Here is a 27,044-nt window from a genome sequence, read left to right as displayed (position 1 = left end):
GGGACTGGGAGCCAGGACACCTGGGTTCCATCCTGGCTCGTGGGGGAGGGGAGTGGAGTCTAGTGGTTAGAACAGGGGGGCGGCTGGAAACCAGGATTCCTGGGTTCTGTCCCCAGCTCTGGGAGGGACGCGCTGTGATGAGTTGCCATCTACTGACCAAAGCTGGGACTCCCCATGCCTGCAGCAGCTCACTCAGGAGCAGCAGCTTCTTTCTTTTCGCACTTTGCTGTTCCTGGCCCGTCCACACCCTCCATCCCAGTGCAGAGGGGCCTCTTCCCCCAGCACTCGGGAACTGGGCTGCTCCCTAGGGTGACCTGATGGCAAGTGTGAAAAATCAGGACAGGGTGGGGGGGTAACAGGCACCTGTATAAGAGACAAAGCCCGAATATCAGGACGGTCCCTACAGAATCGGGACATTTTGTCACCCTACTGCATCAAGGCCAGTGAGGCCCCGGGCTGGGCGATTCCTGGGCCCACAGGTGCAGGGCTGAGCACTGGGCAAACGCAGGCAGACACAGGGGAGTCGGTCGTCCAGCGGATTCAGCTCTTTATTCACATCTGGGATGTTGTGTGGCATGCAGGGCTTCCCCCCCCGCCAGGGGATTCTGCCTGTCCATGTAGCACCGACACCTCTGGGGGCGCCAGCCATGTATCCCAGCCCCCTCTGGAGGTGGCGCGGCCCCACCCCAGCGATGGCAGTGTTCATTAGGGTCAGCTCCCTTCGCTGGGGTGGGAGTGTCAGCCCTAGAGACACCTGCTCAGAGCGGGGCCTGCCAGGGCAAGCTGCCCCACGGCTAGCGAGACGCCAGCCCCAGTCTGTGCCGGCTTTGGGCTGCAGCCACTGGGAATGGGGCTCAGAGCCCCCAGAGGGTGTCTCACAGCGGGAGGGGAATGCCCTATGTGCCCATGTTCATCCCTGAAATGGGAATCCCCCCCCGGGCGCCCACCAAGCCATGCCCCTGGCACAGCCGACAGCCACCCCCCATCCCGGGGCTGGGCAGGCAGGGCTGGGGAGCCTGGCAGCAGAGAGGAAGGGGTCCAGCCGTAGGGTGCATGCTCAGAAGCAGGGGGGGATGATCAATGGGAGGCTGCAGAGAAGCTGTGGAGGGCTTAGCTGGCCTGCGGGATGAAGAAAGCATGGCAGGTTAGGGAACACTGCCCCCAGGCTGGGGGATGGGCTGCGGGGAGCTCTGGGCACCTCACCCAGCTGGGCGCTTCCCCCCAGCGCCTGCCAGCCCCAGCCGCCCCCCCTTCATTGACACAGTTAGTGTCTAGAGCCACTCCCTCCTTGGACAGAACCCAGGAGTCCTGGCTCCCAGCCCCCACTCTAACCCATCGGACCGCACGCCCCTCCCGCAGCTGGGATAGAACCCAGGAGTCCTGGCTCCCAGCCCCCCCACTCTAACCCACTGGACCCCACGCCCCTCCCGCAGCTGGGATAGAACCCAGGAGTCCTGGCTCCCAGCCCCCCCACTCTAACCCACTGGACCCCACGCCCCTCCCGCAGCTGGGATAGAACCCAGGAGTCCTGGCTCCCAGCCCCCCCACTCTAACCCACTGGACCCCACGCCCCTCCCGCAGCTGGGACAGAACCCAGAAGTTGCGGGGCTCCCTGCAGCTCTCTCCCCAGCCGTGCGCACGCACCTGGCAGACCACGCTGACGTCCTCGCGGTGGGTGCAGTCGTGGTAGCCCCAGACGCGGTGGGCACAGTTCTGCAGGGTCTTCTCGGTGCCTTTGCAGTGGACGTCGTCCAGCCAGATTTGCCCCGTGCCCTGGCCAAAGCGGGGCCGGTCCCGCAGCCGCGGGGGCAGTGGCGCGGCTGGGCCGCAGCCCAGCTCCCGGCACACCACCTGGGCGTTGGATGCCGTCCAGTCGTCGTCGCACACCGTGCCCCACTGCCCATCATACTGCACCTCCAGCCGCCCAGAGCACTTCGTCGGGCCGTCCGCCAGCCGCAGTGCGAAGGGCTCTGCGGGGAGCGGGGCGTGTCAGCCGGGTCAGTGCCCCCCCGGCACTGACCCCCACATCGCAGGGCACCAGCTGGGGCCACGGCGCGTGCTGCCCCGGCGGGCAAGGAGGCCATGTGGGGCTAGGGATGTGTCTGCTCCAAGGGCACCAGCTTGGCACTCAGGGGGCAAAGCCCTGCCTGTCCTGAACCCTCTGGGCTGGGAGTGGGAGAGAGGCTATGGGGGGAAGGCAAGGAGTTAGGGCCTGGCGCCGTTGCTGCTTTCTCACCTTGGCACTTGACTCCGGTATCCCAGTGGTGGGGGCAGCGCCGCCCCTCCCAGGACTGGAATGGGCAGTCGCTCAGCGAGGCCTCTTGCCCGGAGCACTCCAGCAGGCCCCGCAGGACAGGTGCCGAGCTCCGACTGAACTTGCTGCAGCGGTGGGTGACGTGCCGCGGGCTCCCGCAGCCCAGCTCCCGGCAGAGCACTTTGGCGTCGGTCAGGTCCCAGCCCAACCCGCACACGGCACCCCAACGGCCTTCGTGGTAAATCTCCACCTGCCCGCTGCAGGAGGTGGCGTTGCCCACCAGCCGGACAGGCCGCATGGGCTCTAGCTCGAGACAAAAGGAGAGACATGAATGAGGATCAGAGAGAGCTTCGGAGACCAACTTACAGAGCTGGGACAGAACCCAGGAGTCCTGGCTCTCAGCCCCCTGCCCCCTAACCACTAGACACCACTCCCTTCCCAGAGCCAGCAATAGAACCCGGGAGTCCTGGCTCCCAGCCCCCAACCCACTAGAGCCCACTTCTGTCCCAGAGTAGGGGATAGACCCCAGGTGTCCTGGCTTCCAGCCCTGCTGGGGGTGTATCAGTAGTGGATGGCGTGTAGACACTGATCCTGCTTTCCCTTCATAACCCTGCCACATTGCACGTGACAGGGAGCGGAGCCCAGGACCTGTTTGTCCCACCCTCTGGGCCTGTCAGGTCCCCTTCCCGCTGCCCGGGCAGATTGCAGCACTCACCCAGCAAAGCGGCTCAGTCAGAACCGAGCACCCTATCCTGGGACCCCGGGCATCCTCCCGTCCCTCCCCTGGGGCTGGGGCTCTTCAGGCCAGCTCACCGTGGCAGTGGGCCCCTGCATTGTCATCGGGCAGGCATAAATCCTCAGCATCCGTATACGAGCAGTTCCCCAGGGACGCCTCTGTCCCCTGGCACTGCACATCCACCATCAGGACAGGGTATGACTTGGGGCCCGGGCCGTACAGCTTGCTAGTCAGTGCCTTCACAGCCTTCCCGCAGCCCAGCTGCCTGCACAGCACGGTCACGTCATCCAGGTCCCAGCCGTCATGACACACGATGCCCCAGCGCCCGTCCAGACGCACCTCCACCCGCCCGGAGCAGCGGTCGGGGCCATCCACCAGCCTCACCTCTGGCAAAGCAAACACAGCTGCTGGGACGCCTGATCCGGGGCTGACTGGGGGAGCTCAGGTTGATGACCCAGCTGCGGTGTAGCAATGGTGGGGATAGGGGGTCAGGCCCCCAAGCGCCAGCCTGTGGGTGGGGGGTGCTGGGCCAGCCCATCACTACACGCAGGAAGCGGGGGATGCAGGAGGCCCCCCCCACGCATTATGAAGGGCCAGTTGGGTATCCCGCCCTCAGGCGCCAGGCTGCAGAGCTGGACAGCTGCCAGTGGGTAAGTGGGGGGGATGCCGAGCCAGCCCTTCACAACAGGTGAGAGGTGCAGGAGGCTCTGAGGGGTGCACCTCAGCACCTCCCCCCCATGCGTCATGAAGGGCCGGCCCAGCCCCCTCCCCAGGCCAGGGACTGAGGCCACCCTGTCTGAGCTGGCCCTGGGCTGCGGAGCTGGAGTGGGAGAGGCGGGCGCTGCATGTGGGTAAGTGCGGGGAGGGGGGTGGCAGTGGAGCCAAGCCTGTATTTGTGTCCCTCCCTCAAGCCTCACGCCCCTCCCCGCACAGGTACAGACCCATTCTCCCTGGGGCAGCTGGGGGTGGCGCCGGGACCTCTCCTGCCCTGTGTGGAGGGTGTGTGAGGCCTGGGGGCCACAAATGCAGGAGGCCCCCCCCACGCATTGTGAAGGGCCAGCCGGGCATCCCACCCAGGTCACACAGTGAGTCCCGTGCAGAGCAGGGAGTAGAGCATCCTCCTCCTCCTCTTCCTCCAAACCCCCCCCCCACTCTAACCACTAGACCCTACTCCCCTCTTGAGCCAGAGACAGAAGTGAAGTAACTGGCTCACAGGACACTGGGGCCAAACCAAGGGTGGATCCGGACTCCTGGCTCTCCGTTTCCATTCAGCAACACGTGCATTCAATGCCCAGAGCTTCCCGCCGGCTGCGCCGTCACTAGAGCAGCAGAGCACACGGGAGACAGGGCAGTGCCCCCGCTGAGGGGTCAGGGCTGGCAGCTGGAGGGGAGAGACCCTGGCTCCCTCCAGAGGTGGCGCGGGAGCAAGGCAGGCATGTCCCTACCTGTCCCAGCTCATTTGCATAGGCTGCGCTCTGCCCCCCCCCAGGGGATCTGGTTCGACAGCCTGGCTCCCTTCCTACCTCATTTGCAAATGTGCTGGGAGGGCCCCCATGTGACCAGTGCTGGACAGTCCTCATGTGCCGTGCTCACCACACTTGGGCTGTGTGCTGTGTGAGGGCAGGAGTGCAATTGGGGGTCGGGGAGCTGAGCCAGTGTGACAATGTAGAGAGAGGGGGCCACCCTGACCTGGAAGACTGTGGGCTAGATTGGGGGTGTTAACACACATGGGGCTGGGAGGGAGCTTTTTGCTGACATTGGTGGGGGGCTGGCTCCCTTGGATCCAGCAGGGTGTGGCTGGCAGATCCCAGTGAGACTGGTAGCATGAGGGGAAACCAGAACTGCTGGGGCTGGGAGAAAAGGCGATGCCGTCTGCTCAAGGGAACATGCCCCATTGCAATGACTTGCAGTGCCTGGTGCCACTCTCCAATTTGCTCCTGTTGAACTGGGCAGCCTCCCTCCCCTGGCTCCCGTTGCATGCTGAGACCTAACCTGACTCTAAAGGGTGGCTGTGATCAGCTCTGCTTAGGCTCCAGCCGTGGTGGCAGGGGGGATTCTGGCAAAGGGCAGCCGCCTGGGGGCCAGACATACGTACCTGTGGAGGATGAGACTCCCAAGCCAGCAGCTGGAGAAAGACAAGGGGGAAACCATCAGGAACAGAGCAGGGCCCGCGCACCCCAAAACTTTCCAGCCCCAGGAAGACGCCTGTAGGAAGGTGGCGCCGGGCAGGGCAGAGCCCAGAGCAGTTGGAGCCAGACACAGCAGTGCCCACGTCGGCTGGTCTGTCCTGCTTCTCACCCCGTGCACAGACCAGCCCCATCAGGGCATGGCCTGGCCCCGCCAGCACACAGACTGAGACCCTCTCCCCATGGGGGGACTCAGCAGGGCTCAGACATATGCACTGGGGGGGACAGAGGAGTTTGTTGGGCCCCCGCCAGGGATACACCCGGGAGCCAGAGGCAGCCGATCCGGCACCTCCCGCCGATGGGGCGGGCGCCTTACACACCCAGAGGGACCCTCACCGAAGCAGAGCCAGAAGTGCAGCCGCAGGTCCATGGCTCCCCCAGGGCGAGCGGCTCTGTCCTGCCGCAATTCAATGCCAAGGGCGCGTCTCACCCCAGCCCGCCCGGGAAGCCCCTTTTAAGGCCTGGCACAGCTCTCTGCCAGATCAGCAAGGGAGGGACCGGCTTGAGGGGCTGGCCCACGGGCTGGTCACAGGATGGTTTCCTGGCACCAGGGTGACGCTGGGCTCAGCATGTGTCCTGGAGGGAGGGCCGGGGAGAGATGCTGGGCTCAGTGATGTGCAGGGAGCAGGCTAGGGACCTCAGGAGGGGACGCTGTCCCTGTGCAGTCAGTGCTTGCCCCACTGCTGTCCCTGGCTCTGGGAGGGGAGTGGGATCTAGTGGTTAGAGCAGGGGGGCCTGGGAGCCAGGATGACCCCAGAGGCAGCTCCCCATCTTGTGACTCTGCCCCGGGTCCCATGGCGCTGGTCCAGCTTCCTGGATGCTTCCCCTTCTGGCTCTGGCCGGAATCTCTGCAGCTGGCTCCGCTTCCTCCTCTGGCTGAGCTGAGCTGGCATTTTGGGTCTAACGGGGGCTCCCTCTACACACAGCCGGGGATGGGGGAGCGCTGACCCCATAGGGCAGCAGTCCCCAAGCTTTTTGGGTCAGCCTCCTCCCTTACCTGGTCCATTTCCCCCCCAGGAGGTGCAACTGGGAGCCGGGGCTGGGAGCAGGGACAAAGCCGTGGTTGAAGCCTGGGAACCAGGGCTTGAGCTGCGGCTGGGGCTGGGGTGGGGCCTGGAGCTGCAGTCACGGGGCCTTGGGCAGGGGCCATGAATGGGGCCATGAGCCAGGGCCAGGGCCCAGGAATAGAGCCACAGGGCCCAGGCCGCGAATGGGGATAGGGGTCAGGAGTCGGGTCCATGGCCAAGAGCGAGGCCGGCCAGGTATGGGGCCCGGGTGTGGGATGTGGTCAGGAGCAGAGTGTGGGGGCAGCAGCCAGGGGGGTAGCAGTCAGGAGTCATGGCTGCAACCGGGGGGCTGAGGGGCTGGAGTGGAAATGGGGCCAGAGCAGGGCTGGGTGGCACTTCCTCTCCGCCCCCTCTGCCATAGGGGCCCCTGTGCCCGACCACCTCCCACCTCCAGCAGGGAGATCCCGGGGGCAGCACAAGACTCCCTCCTGCTAACAGAGGCGGTGCTGGTCCATTGGCGGCCCTGAGCAGGAATATTTGGGGACCCCACACAACACAAAAGAAGAAGCGAATAGGGGGCCCCTTTGAGCTGCTCAATTGCTTAGTCTGCTTATGCCTAGGGCCAGCTCTGCCCCCAACGAGCAGAGGAACAGGGGCTGGCCGTCTGACTTGTGCTGAATGTCTCAGACGAGCCAGCCGCTCCCCTTTCTGCGCTGCATCCTCAGGAATGAGTTATAACGACTGTCAAGGGTGTGTTTGCCATGGGGCTACCCGGGCCGAGGGCTGGGCTTGGACCCAGAACCTTGTTTAATGAGCTTGAGTGACTGGGGTCCCGTTCACCCCTTGGGCTCTCCCGGCGCCTGATCTGTGCAATGTTCTTGGATTGTCACTTGTGGTGACCAGGCTGCCACAGTCTCCCCGGCACGTGGCTCTCTCCTCACGCAGCTCCCAGCTTTCCTGCCAGGCTCACCAGCCCCCTCCTGCCCACGGTGCCCAGCCTAACTCGCCAGCCCCGCTCTTCCCGTGGTGCCCAGGGGAGCTGGTGTTAACGCCCAGGAGTAACGAGCTTTCGAGCACTCGTGGGGGGCACGGCCCTGCTCCTGGGAACGGTGTGGGGTCCTCTGGGTCCGGCACATTAAAGGGGTCGCTCCCAGGAGACTGGTGACCTAAACCAAACCCTGTGGATCCGTGATGGGAGGACGGGCAAATTCTGGGCACCAGCCAGGCTGGGGGACGGGGGCCGGTTACACAGAGCATGGACCGCAGCGAGGGTGTACCCCGTGCTGCGGCTACCAGAGACTACAGGCCCCTGCCCAGAGCCATCAGGTCTGCTCTCCCAGAACAGACGGCCGAACAGAGACAAAGAGACACCACAGCTCCAGCTCCTTCCTCTTTACTGGGGGCTAGGCTCAGACTGACGCCTGCGGCCCGGAGCTTGGTGCCACCATGGGGGGCAGACGGGTGTGCGGTTCCCAGAGAACTCTGCTCTGGAGGCGGGAGGGCAGGGCAGACTGGGAGGGGGAGGGGGGAGTTTGCCTCTCAGTGGGGGGGGCAGTTGAGGCGGGGGGGGGGGATCTGTCTCAGTGGGGGGTAGTGCAGGCCAGGGGGGCTTTCTCTCAGTGGGGGGGCAGTGCAGGCCAGGGGGGGGGGGGGCCTGTCTCAGTGGGGGGGCAGTGCAGGCCGGGTGGGGGGGGTCTGTCAGTGGCGGTGTGTGCAGCTCTTTGGTGGGCATCAGGCGAGGCTTTCAGTGGGGGGTGCTGGGTCCTGCCCATGCAGCGCTGGAGGGGGGAGCTGGCTCTGCCCCCGAAGCACCGGGTTGGGCATCTCCCTCACCATCTGCTGTACGGCCCCCACCAGCTGAGCCAGGCTGCCAGCGATGGCGCCCAGCTGGAGCCTCTCCTGCCGCTGGATGTGGACAAGGGCGCGCAGGTCCCCGCGCAGCCCCCGCACCACCTGGATCAGCTCCCGCAGCTGGGAGGATTCATGGCCCGGCTCCTGGCAGCCCCCGGCTCCCCTGACTGTCCCCTGCCCTGCGCCCGGCACAGAGGAGGTACCCCAGGACTTCGTGGTACTGGGGCGGCTGGGCTCCCACACCACGGCCAGCGCCTCCTGGACCAGGGGTGGGGTGGGAGGGGTGCTGGCCTGCAGGATGGAGGCGGGGGGAGCAGTGGCCAAGGTTGAGGGGACGGTGGCTGCGGGTGGGAGGGTCCGGGCCGAGGGGGTCGCTGAGGGGAAGCCAGTGGCTGGGAGGGCACGGGTGGCAGGGCGCAGCTTCTCCAGGACATGTCTGTGAGGCTGGTCTGTCATGGGGGCAGCATCTGTGGGAGGGGACACAAGGAAGCCACCTGTAAAGCTCAGTGCAGGAGAGACACCTCTCCCCCCCCCCCAAGCAAACGGGGCCCAAAGGATCTGGGACTGGCCACCAGCCCCTCACCCACTGACAACAGCCTTGTCTGCTACTGCACACACCTGGGCAGCGGGTCTACCCCAGCTCTGGGAAGGGAGTGGGGTCTAGTGGACTAGAGATGTAGGGCTTGGAGCAGGACTCCTGGGTTCTATCCCAGTTTTGGGGGTATAGTGGATTAGGGTGGGAGGGGGGCATGTTGGCCAGGACTCCTGGGTTTTCTCCCCAGCTTAGCCACTGACTCATTCATGAGTCCGTGCCTCAGTTTCCCCACCCATAAAGGTAGATAATGGTATTTTCCCCCGTGTAAAGGCCGGGGGATCCCAGAAGTGGGACGGTATCGGGTGGGTGTCACCACGGAGACGGATGGGTTGTTGTAGAGGCATGGCCAGTCTAGGGAGGATGCTATCACCCTCCTGGTGGAATCCCCCCCCCACACATACACAATGGCATTTCCAGTCAGCCTTGGCATCTAGATGCCATCCACATACCCTCTGGCCAAGGCCTTTGAACCCCACCCCCTTCCCGGGGCCACTGCCCCTGCGCCCCTACCTGTCTGTCCTGCTGGAGTGCCTGGGGGGGCAGGTGTCTCGGCACAACCTGTCCCATTAACCGCTGAGCTGGCACTCTGCATCCTTGTACCAGGGGGCTCGCCATGGGGCTGGGAGAGGGAGGTCGGGCCCGTCCGGGTGCTGTGGGTCTCGTCCTGAGGCTGGGTGGTTGTGAGGTTGGAGGGAGCCAGGCCCATCCGGGTGCTGTGGGTCTGGCTAGGCGTCTGGGTGGCTGTGTAGGAGGAGGAGGTGGGGGCCGGGCCTGGCCAGGTGCTGTGGGTCTTGTCCAGAGGCTGGGTAGTTGTGGGGGTGAGAAAGTTTGGGTCCGTCTGGGCTCTATGGGGCTGGCTGGATGGGTGTGTTGTTAGGAGGATGGGGGTGGGAGTAGGGGAAGCCAGGCCCACGTGGGTGCTGTGGGGCTGCCTGAGAAGGTGGGTGGTTGTGGAGATGGCAGTGGGGATAGGGAAGACCAGGCTAGGCCAGGCGCTGTGGGGCTGGCCAGGAGGGTGGGTGGTTGTGGGGATGGAGGTGGGAGTAGGAGAGGCCGGGCTGCTCCAGGTGCTGTGGGGCTGGCTGGGAGGATGGGTAGTTGTGGGGATGGAGGTGGGGGTAGGGGAGGCCGGGCTGGTCCAGGTGCTGTGGGGCTGGCTGGGAGGGTGGGTGGTTGTGGGGATGGAGGTGGGGGTAGGGGAGGTCGAGTCGGTCCAGGTGCTGTGGGGCTGGCTGGGAGGGTGGGTGTTGTTGGGATGGAGGTGGGGGTAGGAGAGGCCGAGGGTCCAGGTGCTGTGGGGCTGGCTGGGAGGGTGGATGGTTGTGGGGATGGAGGTGGGGGTAGGGGAGGTCGAGTTGGTCCAGGTGCTGTGGGGCTGGCTGGAAGGGTGGGTTGTTGTGCGTGTGGAGATGGGGTAGGGGAAGCCAAGCTGGTCCAGATGCTGTGGGGCTGGCTGGGAGGCTGGGTGGTTGTGGGGATGGGATTAGGGGTGGGGGTAGGGGAGGCCAGGCTGGTCCAGGTATTATGGGGCTGGCCAGGAGGGTGGGTGGTTATAGGGGTGGGGATAAGGGTAGTGTAGGTCAGGTCCATCTGGGCACTGGGGTGGGTGGTTGTGGGGATGGGAGTGGGGGGTGTGGAGGCTGGGCTGGTCCAGGCGCTGTGGGGCTGGCTAGGAGGGTGGGTTGGGGAGGCCACAGTCGTCAGGGTGCTGTCCCGGGACGGATGGGGGGGACGAGGCACGTGGGGGTCAGTCCAGGCCCAAGCACGTATCCCGAGGGCGAGGGTGGCAGGAGGATCTTGGTGTGGGACGGCATCTGTGTGAGGAAGGGAACAGACAGCTGGACGGGGGGCAGAACACGCCGACCCTCCCTGGCATTTTACCAGGACCCCAGGGTTCACGCCCTGCACCGCTGCCTTGTAACCACCAACAGGCCCCCTTCCGCATGGCCCCCGACGACAACTGTCCTGCAACGCCCCCCAGGGCATCGTGGTCAGCCTGACACCCTCTCTCCCAGACCCCAAGGGTGGGCCCTGGCCACAGCACACGGCGCGGTGACACCGGTACCTGTGTGTGTCTCCAGTGGTTCGGGACGGGGCTGCTGGCTCTTCGGGATGGGGCGCAGCGTCCCCGGGGCTCCATGCTGTTCAGGATGGAAGGCATCCCTGGGGCTGCTCACCCCCACAACGGCATGAGTCACGGCCTGCGCTGTGGGGACAAAGCAGCAGAGGTGGAAGGAGGGTGACACTCCCCACGCCAGGCCCCCCCCCCCCCCATCCCGCTACCACTGGCAGCCCCAGGCATGGTGGGTTTCCCCCAGGGATGGCCATAGACACCAGGCCAGCACCGGCACAGTGAGCTGCTCCCTGGACCCTGCCAGCTCCGGGGGGGTGGGAGACAGACCGCAAGGCCCTGCTGTTGCAGCCCACAGAGACTCCCCTCCTCTGTCTGCAGTGCAGGGCCTCTGACACAGAGCCGTGGTGCCAATTCCCTCCTGCTCCCCACACCGCCCAGCCTGGCCCTGTGCTACATCTGTCTGCTTGGCCCCGCCCCACACCACCCATCCCGGCCCTGCCCCAGCGCTGTGTCCAGCTCCGCCCCACACCACCCAGCCTGGCCCTGCCCCAGCTCAGTGTGTCCAGCTCTGCCCCACACCGCCCACCCCGGCCCTGCCCCACACCATGCAGCGCAGCACTCCCCCAGGGCTCCACTGACTGTTCAGAATGGATAGGGTTGACATATTTAGAAGCCATATTAGGTGGTCTGGGGCTGCTCACCCCCACAACAGCATGAGTCCACGGCCTGCGCTGTGGGGACAAAATCCTGCAGCAGAGGTGGAAGGAAATGCTAGCGAGAATAAAAGCAACTATAGCCAACTTATAAAAAATGGGGCACCCCACACACAGGCCCCCTAGTGAAATTCTGTGAAATTCTGTGAAATTACTGTGACCACTTGGCCAGACAGCCATCAGACCCTAGGACCTGGTCTACACTTACTGTGAAATTCGTGGCAGCCGACGGGAGTTACGCGGAGCAGCTTGTGTAACTCCCATCGACTTCGTAACTCCTCTTTTATGTGGCGTCTTCACTGCGCTGTGCCGCTGGGAAATGTGTTCCCGTCCACGCAGCGCCACGCCACTTGAGGGGGTGGTTTTAACGCGTCGACGTCCGGATCAGTTGAGCAGGTCTATACTGACGGCTCAATCGATCCGGATAGATCGATTTGACGGTGGTGAATTTGCCACCATCAGTGAAGACGTACCCCAGGAACATCGCTGAGGGTGTGAGTGTGACTATATCTGTAACTTGCGCATTGGTCTTTATAGGATTTCCACGTGCCTGGGTAACCGGAACCTTAACTGTCACTTCAACAGAACTTGTAAAACCGATTAGACCTTGTGCTTGAATGTCCGTGCGGTCACTGTCCTTGGTCTTTACGTGTTCCTAGAGGCCCTAACGCTGAAGCGAGCAGCAGAGGTGACTTTCACTCTGTCGAACCTGTGGCCACTGGAGCCAAACTCCGGGTGGTGTAGTGCAGGGGTTCTCAAGCCTTTTTTGCTGGGAACCCCTTTGAAAATGTTTCAGGCTGTGACGACCCCCCCCCACCAAAAGTGATGACCCCCCCCCCCATGCCATGCCATCCTTACCGGCATGCGCGGGGGCTGACATCTCACGACCCCCCTCATACTAACCTCGCGACCCCCTGAGGAGTCCCGAACCCCAGTCTGAGAACCCCTGTTGTAACGCAACCTTACTAAAATCCCTTTACATAAAAGAAAAGGCTGCAGGGTGTCCATAGGGCTGGGCGGGTAGAGCGAGGGAGACTGGGAGGCCAGGTTCCCAGACTGACCTGTGGGCCCAGCTGCTGGCAGCTTTGGCTCTCCTGAGGGTGGGGGGCGCCACGTGGTCCCCTCTGGCTGGGCAGCCCCCCGGGAACTCGTGGGCTCCAGCAATGACAGCGGCTTCCACTTCCCTGGAACACAGAGCAGCCGACTCAGCAAGTGGCACCTGCCATCCCCCTGCCAGCCGGACCCTCCCCCAGCAAGACCCCCCTCATCCCCGCCAGCTGGACCCTCCCCCAGCCAGTTGGGCCACCCTCACTCCCGCCTTCTTCCTGCACTGACTGTCTGCAGTGCAGCTTCCCCAAGCTGCCCTAAGCACCCTCCAGGGCTGGCTCCGGGAGACTAACGAATGTGGCTTGTTCCGGAGAGGCCGTGCTGCGTCTCTGCTGGGTGCGGCGCTCCCTGAAAGCTCTCCCAAGGGTCTGAGCAAATCTGGACTCACCGGGGAGCTGCCATGAGGGCCAGGGGGGGCTGCAGTGCAGCCTGGAGGCCCCATCTAGGAGCTGTGGGGCCGCAGGGCTCGGGCTTGTAGAGGCAGATGGGGCACTCCCAACGGGAGCGGGCACGTCCGGAGATCTGTGACCAATGGGGGCCCAGCCGGCAGCCAATGGACATTTCAGACTGCAAAGGGTCCCCACACCCCAGTTCCGCCAGAGCCCCTCCATCCTGACCTGCAGCCGCTGCCATCGCTGGTCTGGCAGGGGTGTGCAGGACTGGCTGGGGAGGGTAGCCTATCCCATCCCCGCTGCTCCTTCCCGTGCTCGCTCACCAGTTAGCCCTGCCCGTGAGGATCCCTGGGCAGGTGCCTGTGTTTCCTCCCGTGCCGCCGAAGGAGGCCGGATCCGTGGCTTCTGCATCCGTGACTTCTGCGTCCGTGGCTTCTGCGTCCGTGGCTTCTGCGTCCGTGGCTTCTGAGTCTGTGGCTGTGGGGCCATGGGCCTGGCAGGATGCTGCCCTATGTGGGCCAATTCGTCTGTGGAGGAGACAGGGGAGATTCTGGTAACCTCAGGGAGGTGGCACAAAAACTCCCAGAGACATACACACCCGGTGCGCACACAAACACACAACGCTGTGCAGATACACACCGCACACACACACACACTGCACGCACACTCGCGCTGCACACACATACACCACTGTGCAAAGGCACGCACACGCACTGTGGGGACACAGTGTACACGCCCACAAACGCTGCTCCCACACACCACTGCACACACACACAGTAGGCACACACCATGCACACCTGCACACTGCAGACACACATAGGCACGTGCGCTCACGTTAGACACAGGCACACACCGTGCACACTGCAAGATGTACAGAGGTCAAGCATGCTAAGGTTAGATGGGTAAGAGCCATAAGCTCTCCTGCCCCTTTAATCAGGCGCTCTCCCTCTGTTCTCCTAGCAAGGGGACAGAAGAAGGTTGCAAGAGGGCCCTGGCTCACCCCATCTCTTGCCCAGAACGGACGCCCAACAATCCGTGGGTAAGCAGGGTCTGAATGAGCTCTGCCCTGCCCTCTAGTGATGAACTAGGCAGGGGAGAAGCTCTCAGGAGCAGACTGTATTTGCATAGAGACACCTTCTCAGCCTAGGGGATCAGCTGCCAGGCCAAAGTGATCTGGTTTTTGGCTGATAAGGGTTAAAAACCACTTAAGTCTTAGCCTGCCCTGACTGAAGGGGTCCCCCTAACCTCATCACTAAGCAGGCCTGCAGTGAAAGCAACGCAGAGGCTGCTGCAATAAGTCCAGAGACATCCCTAGAGGCTGTGACGGAGGCGAGCAGCAGTAGCAAAGGTATTGCCCAACCCCCCGGAGCTGAACCCCGGTGAATGCACCCCAAATTCTGAGCGTTTGCTGATCTCAGACAACCAACCGCGAGCAGGGTGCAGTGGAGGGAAGGGGGGGTGGCATGTTAAAGGGACCCTTGTCCGTCGGACTTTCACACTGCCCGGCGGGAAACTGAGGAAAAGAACATGCCCCGGTGGGTGTGTTACTTATTGTTGGCTGACTTTTGAGACACTGTTGTGGTGTTTTCCTAAATCAATGCTGGTTTCCTTTTGCCTTTTTATTAGACATATTCTCTGCTAAGCACAGACTCACAACCTGTGAGAGGGAAGTGTCGCCTCTGAGAGGCACCTGGGGAGGTGTTAAATTTTCCCAGATTTCTAGGTGCAGGCTCGAGCCAGCTCTGTTTTGTGTTGTTAAGGTGCTAGATATTGCACCTGGCCCCTTTTTACTGCCAGCACTAGCTGGCAGAAGGGTTACACGCCTGGAATTTCCATGACGCCAGGAACAGGAATGGTTAAACCAAATCTACACCCTGCTCATTGACTCAGCAAGTCTCATAGCTATCCACGGGCACAGCTTCTGTCCCTCTGTCCAGCTAGAGAGACTCTACACGGGCTGACACCCAGGGAGAAGCATCTGCCTCGACACACGGTGCACCGGCTGCCAGCGGTAAGTCAAGCTTTAGAGAGGAATGTAAAAAAAAAAAAAGAAGGTTGAAACCCGCTAGGAAGAGCTCACCGTGTGCCCAGGCAGCTGAACGGCCTGGCGAGCAGACGTGCTGAACTCCAACGTACGGACCAATGAGCCCACCCAATGAGCCACGGTGCCTTTGTCTGCCTTAAGAAACCCGTCTTCAGGTCTCCTGGGGCAAATCCTTGGTCGCGTTCCTTCACACGTTCCAAGGCTACCCGGTGCTCTAGTCTGGCCTCCTGCGTATCACTGGCCAGAGACCTGCCTGGGATGGATTCCTCTTTGCACTCCCGGACAGTGTCTCTTCTCCTCTATTCAGTACTGGGATGCCCAGACGGGGCCCTGCACTCAGAGTTTTGTTTCTATCGGGGTGAGCGGCCTAGCCCAGGGAGGGAATGGAATGAGAACTCTCAGCACCTAGCCCGGGGACAACTTTGGAATAGTAAAAGAAATTGTTTAACGGGGGGACCCCAATTAACTGCCAGGGCTAATGCTGAATTCCATGGAGCCCTCCGGCTCAGCCCAGCATCGAAGAATTGGGCCAAATCACCAGCGCCATCTGCTGAGGGAAGCAGCAGAGAAACAGAGAGAGCTGAAATCTGGGTGCCGGCTGGCGAGAGCCCAGTACAAGAGAGGAGAGAGAGGTTTCCTCTCCACACACGTTACCTGTGCACACCACGCCGGCGTCTTCCGCGTGCTGGCAGTCGTGCACGCCCCACGGCGCCGCCAGACACTGGCTCAGCGCCGACTCGTTGCCCCAGCACCGCACGTTGTCCAGCCAGATGGGACCGCTGCCCTCACCAAAAAAGGCGCCCCCGGGAGCGGAGAGTGGGTCCCCGCAGCCGAGCTCCCGGCACACCACCGCTGCGCCGGGCAGCGCCCACCTGTCATCGCACACCGTGCCCCACCGGCCCTGGTGGAAAACCTCCAGCCGCCCGGAGCAGGGACCAGCGCCGCCCACCAGCCGCAAGACAGCACCCCCTAAAGAGAAAGCAGAGAAAGTAGTTGGTCCTAGGCGGGTAGGTAGCTCTGGGGGGTAGTTTGTCTGGGGGTAGGTAGCTCTGGGGAGGGTAGTTGGTTGGGGGGGTAGGTAGCTCGGGGCTGGGGGAAGGTAGCTCCAAAGGGTACCTGTGCAAATGACGCTGGCGTCCTCCTCGTGCTGGCAGTTGCTGCGCCCCCAGGGCCGTGCCCGGCACAGCTGCAGCGACATCTCCTTCCCGCTGCAGCCCACGTCGTCCAGCCAGATGGGGCCGGTGCCAGTCCCAAAATGCGCTCCACCGGGGGCGGCCTGCACCGCGCCGCAGCCCAGCTCCCGGCACACCACGGCGCCCTCCGGCAGCCCCCAGCCGTCGTCGCACACCGAGCCCCACTGGCCCCCGTGCAGCACCTCTAGGCGTCCTGCGCAGCGGTGGGGACCCCCCACGAGCCGCAAGGGGGCGCCCCCTGCAGGACAAATAATAGGTCACCGGGAGTGGGGATCACAGAGGCGCTTCATAGGCCAGACCTAGAGATTGGAGGTTCTCTTCAGGGGAAGGGGCACCAGAGCCCAGGCTGGGGTGTTGGGCAGTCTTTGCAAGAGAAGGAAGTTCCACTGCCCAGGCTGATGGGTGGGGGGAGTGCTGGGGGGAGCATCAGGCGGGACACAAGAGGAAGCGCGTAGATTCCTAGATCCCAAGGCCCTGTGATCATCTGGTCTGACCTCCTGCCTAGCACAGGCCCCCAAAATAATTCCCAGAACAGATCTTTTACACAAACATCCAATCTTGATTGAAAAATGGTCTGTGATGGAGAATCCATCTCAACCCTTGGTGCATTGCTCCAACGGTTCATTGCTCTCGCTGTTAAAAATGCACAGCTTATTTCCAGTCTGAACTTGTCCAGCTTCAACTTCCAGCCATTGGATCCTGTTCGACTTCTGCTAGACCGAAGAGCCCATTATTAAATATTTGTTCCCCATGTAGCTATCTATAGCCTGTGATCAGTTCACCCCTCCACCTTCCTTCTGTTAAGCTAAATAGATTGAGCTCCGTGAATCTATCACTCAGGCAGATTGTCCAACCCTTTAATCATTCTCCTGGCTCTTCTCCGGCCCCTCTCCAATTTATCAACATCCTTCTTGAATTGTGGATACCAGAACTAGACACCGGATCACAGCAGTGGTTGCATCAGTGCCAAATACAGAGGTAAAATCACCTCTCTGCTCCTACTTGAGATTCCCCTCTATCCCAGCACCGCATTAGCTCTTTTGGCCACAGCTTCACACTGGAAGCTCATGTTCAGCTGATTATCCAGCACGATCCATGAATCTTTTTCAGTCACTGCTTCCCAGAATAGAGTTCACCATGTAAGTCTGGCCCGCGTTCTTTGTTCCTAGATTAATATATTTACATACAGCCATATTAAAATGCATACCATTGCTTGTACCCACTTTATCAAGTGATCCAGATCGCTCTGAATCAGTGACCTTTCCCCTTCAGTATTTACCACTGCCCCCCGTTTGTGTGTCATTTGCAAATTTTATCAGCGATGATTTTGTTTTCTTCCAGATCATTGATAAAAATGTTAAAGAACATAGGGCCAAGATATGAACCCTGTGGAATCCCACTAGAAACACACCTGCTCCATGATGATTCTCTGTTTACAGTTATATTTTGAGATCTATCAGCTAGCCAGTTTTTAATCCATTTAATGTGTGCCATGTTAATGTTATATTTTTTTTGTATCATTCTAGTTTGTCGTGCAGTGCCACGTCAAATGCCTCAGAGAAGACAAAGGATATTACATCAATACTATTACCTTTATCAACCAAACTTGTAATACCATAAAAAAGATATCAAGTTAATTAGACAGGAGCTATTTTCCATAAGCCCATGTTGATTTGCATTAATTACTTACCCTCCTTTAATTCCTTATTAATCAAGTCCCATATCAATTGCTACATGATCTGGGCCAGGATCGATGTGAGGCTGACAGGCCTATAATTACCTGGGTCATCCCGTTTACGCTTTTTAAATATTAGCACAATATTAGCTTTCTTCCAGCCTTGTGAAACTACTTCAGTGCTCCAAGACTTAATGAAAATCAACATTAATGATCCAGCAAGCTCCTCAGCCAGGTCTTTTACGACTCTTTGATACAAGTCCTCTGGACCTGCTGATTTTAAAATTTCTAACTTTACTAGCTTCTATTTAATATCCTTGAGATATATTAGGGAAATGGAAAGAATGTTATCATCACCGTATGATGAGACTGCATCATGTTTTCTTCCCAAATACAGAACAGAAATAATTATTGAGCACATCTGCCTTTTCTGCATTATTATTGATAATTCTACCATTTCCATCCAGTAATGGACTAATACCACTGTCAGGTTTTTTTTTGTTCCTACTATACTTTAAAAAAGTCTTCACTTCTCAATTTTCTACAATTCCTAGCATATGATTTATATTCATTATTGTCAACTTTCCCTTTCTTCCATTTGTTATATATCATTGTTTTTATTTTTATAGCTGCTTTCACTTCTCCTTTAAGTCAGGTCGGTTTTTTAACCTTCTTCCTCAGTTATGCGATTGTGGCTTTTGGGGGCATCTAGTAAAGTGCTCTCAAACAATTCCCATTTGCACATGTGCACATTTTTCTGATTAAATTCTTCCTCCCAGATGATTTGGCTCATAATAGTTTTCAGCTTTGTGAAATTATCCCTTCTAAAACACCAAGGATTGGACTGGAGTTTATCCTGTGTGCACATTATAAATGTGATCAAGTCACAATCACTTGTGAAGAAGTGGGAATTTTGGGTAATATTTTTAAGAATTCTACGCATGCCTCAGTTTACCTCTGTAGTTTGCATTGTGACCTAGTGGGTGCCAAAGGGTCAAGACTACTGCTGGAATAGTGCAGGACACACAGGTGTGTGTGTGTGATCTTGCTGTCTGGGTGGAACAAATGGTTCCTTAGGGAGCTGATTGAAACAAACCCAGATCAACAAGGGGTCCAGAGGAACAACGGAAACTAGAATGAAACAAGGACTGAAAAATGGCCACTCCATCAGGGAAAGCCCTAGCAGGTGGGGGTGTGAACTCAGCATGGCCCTGCCTGGAGACAGAGGACTGGGAGGTGACCAGCAGGGGATAAATGGGGCTCTGGCAGAAGCTTGGGGGTTCTCACCTGGGAACTGACTAAGGAAGGCACCAGAGAGAGAGAGAGTCTGAAAATGGGGTTTGCTACAGCTTGGCTGGGCTTGGGGCTATGCTTGAACCACAATGGGCTATGTTTGAACCTTCCTCTCTTGGTGCTACTCTAAGGACTCCTTATGCTGTATGCCACTGACTAATAAACCCGACCGCTTTGCACGCATGGTTTGAGCATCACTGCAAATACTGATAAGGCGTGTGAATCCTTGCAGAGCAGACAAAACTCTCCCAGGAGCCTCTCTCAGTTCACTCACCCGGCCGAGCTCCCAGGGTGAAGCAGGAGGCTGGAGCCCAGAGGCTCGGCCTCAGAGGCAGTGAGGACCTGTGGTCTGCCCTGGAGGGAGAGTGAGTCCCCTTGTCGGGTCTGGCAGATAGCCAGGGTTCCTCCAAGAGACTGTTTACACACTGGGGTGTATCATCAATTCTAGGACTCCATGCCGCTGGTACCTAAGCTCCCATCCATTGTTAGGTCTGTGATCAGGTCCTTTTTATCTGTCAAGACCAGCTCTCATATAAAATTCTCCCGAGTTGGCTGCAGCGCTCGTTGCGTTAGGAAATTGTCGTCTATATTCTGAGATTCTGAGGCCATTTTGATCCTGGCAGCGTGAGACCTGCAGGGTATGTCACTCAGAGTGGAGGCTTTTCTCAAAGCTCTGCTCTAGGAATTACTTCAGAGACGTTCTCTGGCCGGTGTCATACCGGGGAGTCAGACTAGATGACCACAGTTGTCCCTTCTGGGACCTTGGAATCTATGAATCTATGAAAAATAATTGAAGTCCCCCCCAGGATGCAGCTTTTCTTCCCACACGTTGTAGACCAGTGACTTGGAAACAAGCAGTGCCACTTTTGAGGTAGCGTGCCCCTCTCTCTCCCCGTCTGCCCTCTCGATCCTTCCGGCATGGGCGCTAACTACGGATTTTAACATTCCAGTCGTGCGGCTCATCCCACCAGGGTCCAGTAATACCGGCTAGTTCCAATCGCTGCTCATACACGAGCAAGTCCAATTCCTCTGGGATCAAGCCCCAGGCAGTTGGGGGGATGGAGGGAAAGGAGGCATTTGCCAGGGCATGGAAGGGTTCTTGTGGGTGGGGGTCCCCTATAGGGGGATCGGTTCGACTCATACTCACTGTGCTCTGGCGTGCTGGGAGCCGGCATGGCCGTGCTCTGGGCCGGAGGATGGTGGTCCCCAGTGGTCGGCTGCATCGAGGGCTCGGTGGTGATGAGGGGCAGGAAGCGGTGAGCTGTGGGGCACAGCAGGGTCAGACAGGGACACAGAGACATGGCCACATGGAGAGCGTGACCCTTGGGCCCTGGAAGGATCAGTGCCAGCCACAATGGGCACTGTCACGGGACAAGCCATATCACCTGCACATACCCAGAGCTCCAGCGCTGTAGTGGGACAGGGACCCTTTAGGGGCTGCTGACTCTGATCTGGTCCCAGGGCGATGCACTGGCTGACTCAGGGTGGGCAGTGGGACACAGAGCCTGTCCCTCTAGGGGGCACTGGGTCCCATCCAGCCCCAGGGCAGAGAACTGGCTGGCTCAGTGGATGGGAAATGGGGCACGGCTCCAATCCAGCCCCAGGGCCAGGGACTGGCTGGCTCCAGGGGTGTGGAACGGGACACAGGACCTTTCCCCTATAGAGGTGATGGCGCCCACTGGCCCAGGGCAGGGTGCCATCTGGCACAGCGGTGGGGTTTTCCCAGCTGCCACACCGCGCCCTCCGGCTGGCCCCACCTGAGCACACGGCGCTGGCGTCCTCCTCATGGGAGCAGACGTGCAGGCGCCAGCCCCGGTGGCGGCAGTGGCGCAGGTGTGGCTCTGAGCCCTGGCACCGCACCTCGCTGAGCCAGATGGGGCCGGCGCCCTCCCCGAACCAGGCACCAACCGGGGCAGAGAGCACGGAGCCGCAGTCCAGCTGCCGGCACACCACGGCCGCGTCAGCAAGGTCCCACTCGTCGTCGCACACCGAGCCCCAGCGGCCCTTGTAGCTGATCTCCACGCGCCCCGCGCACCCGCTGGGGCCCCCAGCCAGACGCACCTGGAACGGGCCTGCAGGGACGGCACAGCCTGTCAGACCCACAACTCCTCTCTCATGGCCCCTCTGCCCCACGGGGCCCTGCCTCTACCCCCAGGGTCTCACTGCACCACCCCAGCCCCCCACAGACCATTCCCCTCCAGGGCCCCACTACCCCATAGGCCCCTCCCCACAGGAATCCCCTGCCCCATATAGTCCCCCCCTCCCAGGCAACCACCCTCCATGGAGCTGCTCCTCCCTGGGCCCTATCACCCCATGGGCCATGCCGCCCCACTGAGCCCCACCCCCATGATCCTTCACCCCATTGCGACACCTCACACCCCTGCAACTCTTCACCCCACTGCGACACATCACACTCACTGTGACACCGAACACCCCCTGCAACCCTCCACCCCACTACGACACTTCACAACCCCTGTAATCCTTCACCCCACTGTGACCCTTCACACCCCTGCCCCACACGGGGAGGAGCTGTGGTTGCCTGGATCCATCCCCATCACATCAGAAACCCTAAAGCCAGCGAGAGCCGGAGGCAGAGAGGGGTCCCCTAGAGACAGTGCCAGGAACAGAGAGGGAGAGACCCAGACAGGTAGTGCTAGGGTGAGACAGGCAGGGGTGGACAGCTGTGCGGCCAGGGACACACAGGCCAGGCCTACACGGCAGACTTTGCTGGCACAACTGTTGGTCGGGGCGAGAAGAGGTGTCATCCCTGCCCAACACGGCTGTGCCAGCAGAGTCCCAAGCCGTACCCACAAGACAGAGCTTGTGCCCCCAAGGTGGCTCGGATGGGCTGGGCCAAGCACTGCTCCATATGCTGCGTCCACACCAGGAGGGCTGGGCCGGTGAGCTATAGCACATGGCTTCTAGGTAGTCCTGCCCCCTGCCCCACACAGAGATAGGGACACCCACACAAAGGCATACAGAGGGGCACACACACACAGCCAGACAGGGACCCACACACGGGTGTGCGTGCACACACACCTCCAGGGGGGATACACAGGGGCTCTCTCACACTCAGGGATACACACCGGGACTCACATGCGGGGTGCACACACACATGGGAGGGACACACAGGGGCACACACCCGCTGCCAGTGCAGCACGGTTACCTGTGTAGTGAAATCCCAGGAAACCAACTGAAAAACAAGAGCGCAGCAGGTGAGCAGAGCTAAGCTGACAGCCAATCCCCCTGCCCAGTGGGTTGGGGAGTCAGGACGGTCCAGTGTGGGGGACCAGCTGGGTTTGGGGGAGTGGCCAGCCTGGGCCCCCCCCCCGGGAACCACCAGCGTGAGCAGCACTTAGATAAACTTTGCAAATGCCTGTGAATGGAGCGAGCCCTGGAGTGCCAGGCACCCTGATCTCCCTGCCCGAGTTTTTGGAGTTGAGTGTCCTCCGCCCCGCACCCCCTGCTCGGCTCCCCCAGTCCCACGCTTGGCACCCCCTGCCCCCTGTTGCCCTCAGCACCTGGGAATCCTGACTGTGCCTGAGCTGGGATCCTGATGCTGGGAAGGGGCTGGGCTTCCCTGGCGCCAGAGCCCCGCCCCCGAAAGCAGCTGGTACTCACCAAGGAGGAGCAGGGGCAGCCGCATGGTGGCCTGATGGGGCGCAGGCCCTGGGGCCAGGGCTGTACAGTGAGTGCCGGGAAAGGGTGTTTTATGGAGCAGGACTGGCCAGGCCAAGGGATGACTCAGCCCGGCCCGTTTATAATGAGAGAACCATGCAACGCCCACAGCTCAGGGTGGTGACCCTGGAGCCAGGGAAACTGGGGTTGCAGGGGACCCGGTACGCAGGGAGAAGCAAGTGTGGCAGCAGGGGTGCTGGACTGGGACAGCCCGGCCAGCGACGTGTCCCAGCACAGAAAGCAGCATCCTCCAGCCGGGCCCCCAGCAGCCAGAGGGTTAATGAGCAGCGACAGAAACAGCTGCAACAGCTGGAGCTCACGCCTGTGTGCGCGGCGCAAACCAACATCCGGGGCTACGCACATACGTGCCTTAACAAACCCCCAGCCATCCCCACATGCCTGCTCATACATGTGCAAGGACACATGCAAAGGGATGCATGGACACACGCACTGACACACACAAGTGCTTACATGCACGTGCACACACATGCACTGACATGCACTGTCAGTTCGTACAGGTGCCCGATGCACGGACATTCGCACGCTCGTTCTTACACACCCAAGCGCACATTGTCATTCCCACACACACACTGACACACACACACCCGTACTGACATACGTGCCCCTGGGATTCTAGCCGCCAGGCTGGCCTCTCACCCTGGGTGCTGTGCCGTCTTGTCCGGACCAAGGGGTGTGATGGGACAGGGCGAGGGATCCTGTCTTGCTATGGGAATAGTGTGGGGCTATGGCCTGGACGGGGCGGCTGCATCCCCCGCAGCCCTGGGGATGGTCTAGCTGCATGATCCCAGCCGGGGGCGAGTCATAGAAAGACTGAGTCAGTGTGGTGTGAGCCAGGCCGGCCTGGAGCCAGCCGCGTGGCAGGCAGAGAGATGGGCCAGCCCAGGTCTCTGGGATTCTGCCCATAGACACTGGGCAGTCCTGGGGACCCTGCCCAGCTTGCCCTCCGTGCCAGGCACTGCCCCAGTCCAGCTGGCTGCACCGCAGGGCAGAGGGAGCTGGGCAGCCTGGCTGGTCCTCAGCCTCCCAGTTGCCGCTGAGGGGTATGTTGCCGGGATACTGGCAACCATAGCAACCTTTGTTGTGATACAACCAAACATCCACGCTAAACAGCAGCTGCCTGGGATGGGATGCTGCCTGGATGGGAGACTGCCAAGGAACAAGCAGGCAGTTGCAAGGAGCAGGCGGGGGCGCTCTTCCCTCGCAGTCCATGCTGGCCGCCTCAATTCCCAGTGGGGCACATGGGGGCCTGTGCTGCAGAGAGTGGGGGCGCTCAGTAGGGGGCGCTCTGCCCGGGCCCCCTGCATATTAGGAGAGAGATTTGCTGTTGCAGGTTGGCAACAACTGGAGATTGAGACACAGCTCCCACACAGATCCGGCCCGTCAGCCTTTCCCGGCCTTGGCTCTCCTGACAATCCCCCTGGCTGTGGGTTCCCGCTGGCTGGCGCACGCTCTGGGGAGCTGCCCCAGGTGAGATAAACAGAACCGGAGGAGCCGCACAGGCAAGCTTTATTCACACACAAGCTCAAACATACATGTACCCAGCACTGGCTGGCAACCCTAGTGAGTGCAGCAAACCCCCCCGGCCCATGCGCCTGCAGCAAGGTCTGAGTTCTGGGCTCTTGGGAAGGAGCTGCCGGACTGTGGGGGCAATTGACGGATCCAGGGCCCCCATTCTCATGGGAGCTGCACCATGATCCTCACCCAGGACCAGGACCAGTAGTTTGCCTAAGGCAAACCATGGTCAAATGACTCCATCACACAGCCAAGCTGGTGCTGGGGAGAGCCCACTCCAGGGCAGGGAAGAAACGCTCCCCTGCAGCCTGCAGCCCCGCTCTAGTGCTGAGGTACCTCCCCCCCTGCACCTTTTGGGCAGACGCCTGCACCTCCACCCCAGCAGCAGGAGTTCCCCAGTCTCCAAACCCAAGTTTCTTTTTGCTTCGTTCCATGCCTCAAGGTCACCCACCCTATATCCCCTTGCCCAGAGCATACACGATAGGGTCTGTGATTCCCCTCCACCTCCCGCAGTCACAAGCGGGTCCGGCTGGTCTCGTCTAGATCCAGCAAGGGACTCATGCAAAACAGGCCGCTTCCAGTCACTTAAGAAGCAGCACCGCTGTCCTGGGAGCGAAGGCCGGAGCTGCCGCATCCAAAATCCGGCACACACTGAGGTCCATAGCCTGGCCATCGCTGCCCCGTGTCTCTCGGTGGCTTCCATGAAGCAGAGGGAATCCAGGGCATGAGGGAGGATGCGGACCGCCAGCCCCCAGCCAGAATTGCTCCCAACAAGCCATTCCCCCTGGCCCCAGCAGGGCGGCGGTGCTAGAGTTCCTTGCTGAACTCCTGCAGGATGATGTAGCCCAGCCAGCTGCGCCCGCCGGTGGGCCGGTAGCCGCTGCTCTCAAAGAGGCTGACGGCCGCCTTGGCGACCACAGCGGTGTAGAGCACCACGCGCTCGTAGCCCTGCGCCCGGGCCTGGGCCTCCAGGAAGGCCAGCAGGCGCCGCCCCACGCCCGAGCGCCGGTACCAGCGGCTGACGGCCAAGCGCCTCAGCTCAGCGGTGCGGGGCACCCCTTGCAGGCGGGGCTCCAGCGCCACGCAGCCGCACACGTCGTCGCCGTCATACACCGCCACCCAGAGCCCGCGCCGCCCTGAGCGGTAGTACGCCCACAGGCCACCGAGATCCGGGGAGCGCCGCAGCAGCAGCTTGAGGGCCAGGAGACACAGCAGCACCGGCCCCAGCAGCGCCGCCACGAAGGAGTTGAGCAGGAAGCGGAGGCCGCTGCTCACCACGGCCAGGAGCAGCAGCGCCAGGGGCCGTGTCAGGACATAGAGGATCAGCCGGTTCTCCGTGTCCTTGAACCCGTCCTGTGGGGGGAGAGGGTATGTCAGCGGGGCCTAGCACAAGGACTGCACAGCCAGTGTGTGCCCAGGCCGGAAGGAGGAGCACATCATAGGATCAGGCTGCGATGATGGGTTTGCCACGAACTGCAGCTTTCCCTGAGGGATGTGACCCTGCCTGAAAGGGCACCGCAGCCACAGGGGCTGGTATCGAGGGCAGCGCGGGGTGGGACACAGGGTCTCGCTCCCACGCATTTCTCACAGGTACTGCACACAGAGCACAAAGGTCTGGGAGGAGGGGGAAAAGGAGTAGCTAGCAGGACTCCTGGGTTCTAGCCCTGTCCCTTGGAGCAGGGTTGAGTGCTCAGAGCAAGAACATGAAGGGAACCAGCACAGTGCTAATCCCAGCTCTTGCCTGACCCTGCGTGACTTCAGGAGTGGGTTGCGTCAGCTGGCTGTGCCTCAGTTTCCCCCGTGGACAACGGCATTCATACTGACCCGTTATGTCAAGCTAGGGGCAGGGTGAGGGGGGCACACGGGGTCATGAACTAGCTTTGAGATCCCACGGGGGTAGGTGCTAAAGGCAGGCAGGGAGTTAAGAGCTCGGACGGACAGACAGCTCCAGGGCTGTCCCCTCCCCCAACCTTCAGCAGCTCCAGGATCATCTGCTCCTCATCCTCCTGCATCTCACGGATGGCGAGCTGGCCAGGGTCCAGGGTGGGCATGACGGCAGGCGGGAGTGGGAGCACCTGCAAGGCAGGAGATGAGGCGGGTGAGGCTCCGACGGGCTCACTCCCCCAGCACTGAGAGCCGCCCCCCACCCAGTGCCAGCTCAGCCCCCAGATTGGCACTGCCCATCCCTGCCTAGTCATTCAGCCACTGCTGCACAGGGGATGGCTGGGCAGGCCCAGAGGCTGAATCCACAGGGTGGCCCCAGGCAGGAACAGAGACCCCCCCCCACCTCCAGAGGGGACAGGGCCCATCTCCTGAGTCAGCCAGTCCCTGCCCTGGAGCCAGCTGGGAGCCAGCCTCCCCCCCCCCCAAGAACAGACTGGTACAATCCTCCCTTCCTCCCCAGCACAGGCGATGGAACGCCCCGGCCGGCGGCCGGCAGCCCGCAGCGAAGAATGGAACCTCCCACGATGACCCTTCCCCCCCCCGCCATGAGCCATGGACCCACCCGCTACAGGCTCGCGTCTCAGAGCTTCTTACCCCAGCCGGCGTCGGCCTCCTTTAGTTGTTCCTTGCCCAGTACGCATGCGCCGCAGCTCGCGCCTCCGACTTTTCCGTCGTCGTCGTCCATTCCCCCTCCCCCCCCCCCGCACTACTACCTAGCAACCGTTGCTAAGGGAGCGAGTGCGGACTAGCAGGCCGCATGGGGCCTACC

The 27,044-nt window shown here is 61.1% G+C and overlaps 2 protein-coding genes across 4 annotated transcripts; both read right to left on the bottom strand.

The window, feature by feature from the left end:
* Positions 1 to 621: 621 nt before the first annotated feature.
* SSC5D (scavenger receptor cysteine rich family member with 5 domains) lies at positions 622 to 22,766 on the bottom strand. The gene is made up of 12 exons (XM_067557234.1): positions 22,742 to 22,766; positions 20,869 to 21,210; positions 16,076 to 16,390; positions 15,614 to 15,928; positions 10,695 to 10,835; positions 8,017 to 8,501; positions 5,513 to 5,627; positions 5,086 to 5,115; positions 3,068 to 3,376; positions 2,237 to 2,557; positions 1,645 to 1,970; positions 622 to 1,119 (listed from the first exon to the last, which is right to left on the bottom strand). Exons 1-12 carry the CDS (start codon positions 22,764 to 22,766, stop codon positions 1,111 to 1,113), a joined length of 2,733 nt encoding a protein of 910 aa, XP_067413335.1. The 3' UTR covers positions 622 to 1,110.
* A 272-nt stretch (positions 22,767 to 23,038) lies between these two features.
* Positions 23,039 to 26,923, bottom strand: NAT14 (N-acetyltransferase 14 (putative)). 3 transcript variants are annotated; one of them, XM_067556547.1, is made up of 3 exons: positions 26,870 to 26,923; positions 26,302 to 26,406; positions 23,039 to 25,684 (listed from the first exon to the last, which is right to left on the bottom strand). In XM_067556547.1, exons 2-3 carry the CDS (start codon positions 26,380 to 26,382, stop codon positions 25,139 to 25,141), a joined length of 627 nt encoding a protein of 208 aa, XP_067412648.1. In that variant the 5' UTR covers positions 26,383 to 26,406; positions 26,870 to 26,923; the 3' UTR covers positions 23,039 to 25,138. The 3 variants fall into 3 exon arrangements, with proteins under 3 accessions (XP_067412648.1, XP_067412650.1, XP_067412647.1); XM_067556549.1 differs by lacking the exon at positions 26,870 to 26,923 and adding an exon at positions 26,619 to 26,692; XM_067556546.1 differs by lacking the exon at positions 26,870 to 26,923 and having other exon boundaries at positions 26,302 to 26,610.
* Positions 26,924 to 27,044: the final 121 nt, after the last annotated feature.

Source organism: Emydura macquarii, unplaced genomic scaffold (assembly GCF_026122565.2).
Source record: "Emydura macquarii macquarii isolate MOO-44397 ecotype Brisbane River unplaced genomic scaffold, CSIRO-AGI_Emac_v2 contig_1790, whole genome shotgun sequence".
In the NCBI taxonomy this organism is placed as follows: domain Eukaryota; kingdom Metazoa; phylum Chordata; order Testudines; family Chelidae; genus Emydura; species Emydura macquarii.
This window is presented reverse-complemented; position numbering and strand designations above follow the sequence as displayed.

What these genes read in the sequence shown, in the direction of transcription:
- SSC5D (XM_067557234.1), bottom strand. Translation starts at nt 22,766, where the DNA reads ATGCGGCTGCCCCTGCTCCTCCTTG. An exon ending in GCTGCCCCTGCTCCTCCTTG is followed by an intron (nt 21,211 to 22,741) that starts GTGAGTACCAGC and finishes TGGGTCTGACAG; the next exon opens with GCTGTGCCGTCCCTGCAGGC. An exon ending in GGGAGTCTCATCCTCCACAG is followed by an intron (nt 3,377 to 5,085) that starts GTACGTATGTCT and finishes TTGCTTTGCCAG; the next exon opens with AGGTGAGGCTGGTGGATGGC.
- NAT14 (XM_067556546.1), bottom strand. Translation starts at nt 26,529, where the DNA reads ATGACTAGGCAGGGATGGGCAGTGCCAATCTGGGGGCTGAGCTGGCAC. An exon ending in TGATCCTGGAGCTGCTGAAG is followed by an intron (nt 25,685 to 26,301) that starts GTTGGGGGAGGG and finishes CTCCCCCCACAG; the next exon opens with GACGGGTTCAAGGACACGGA.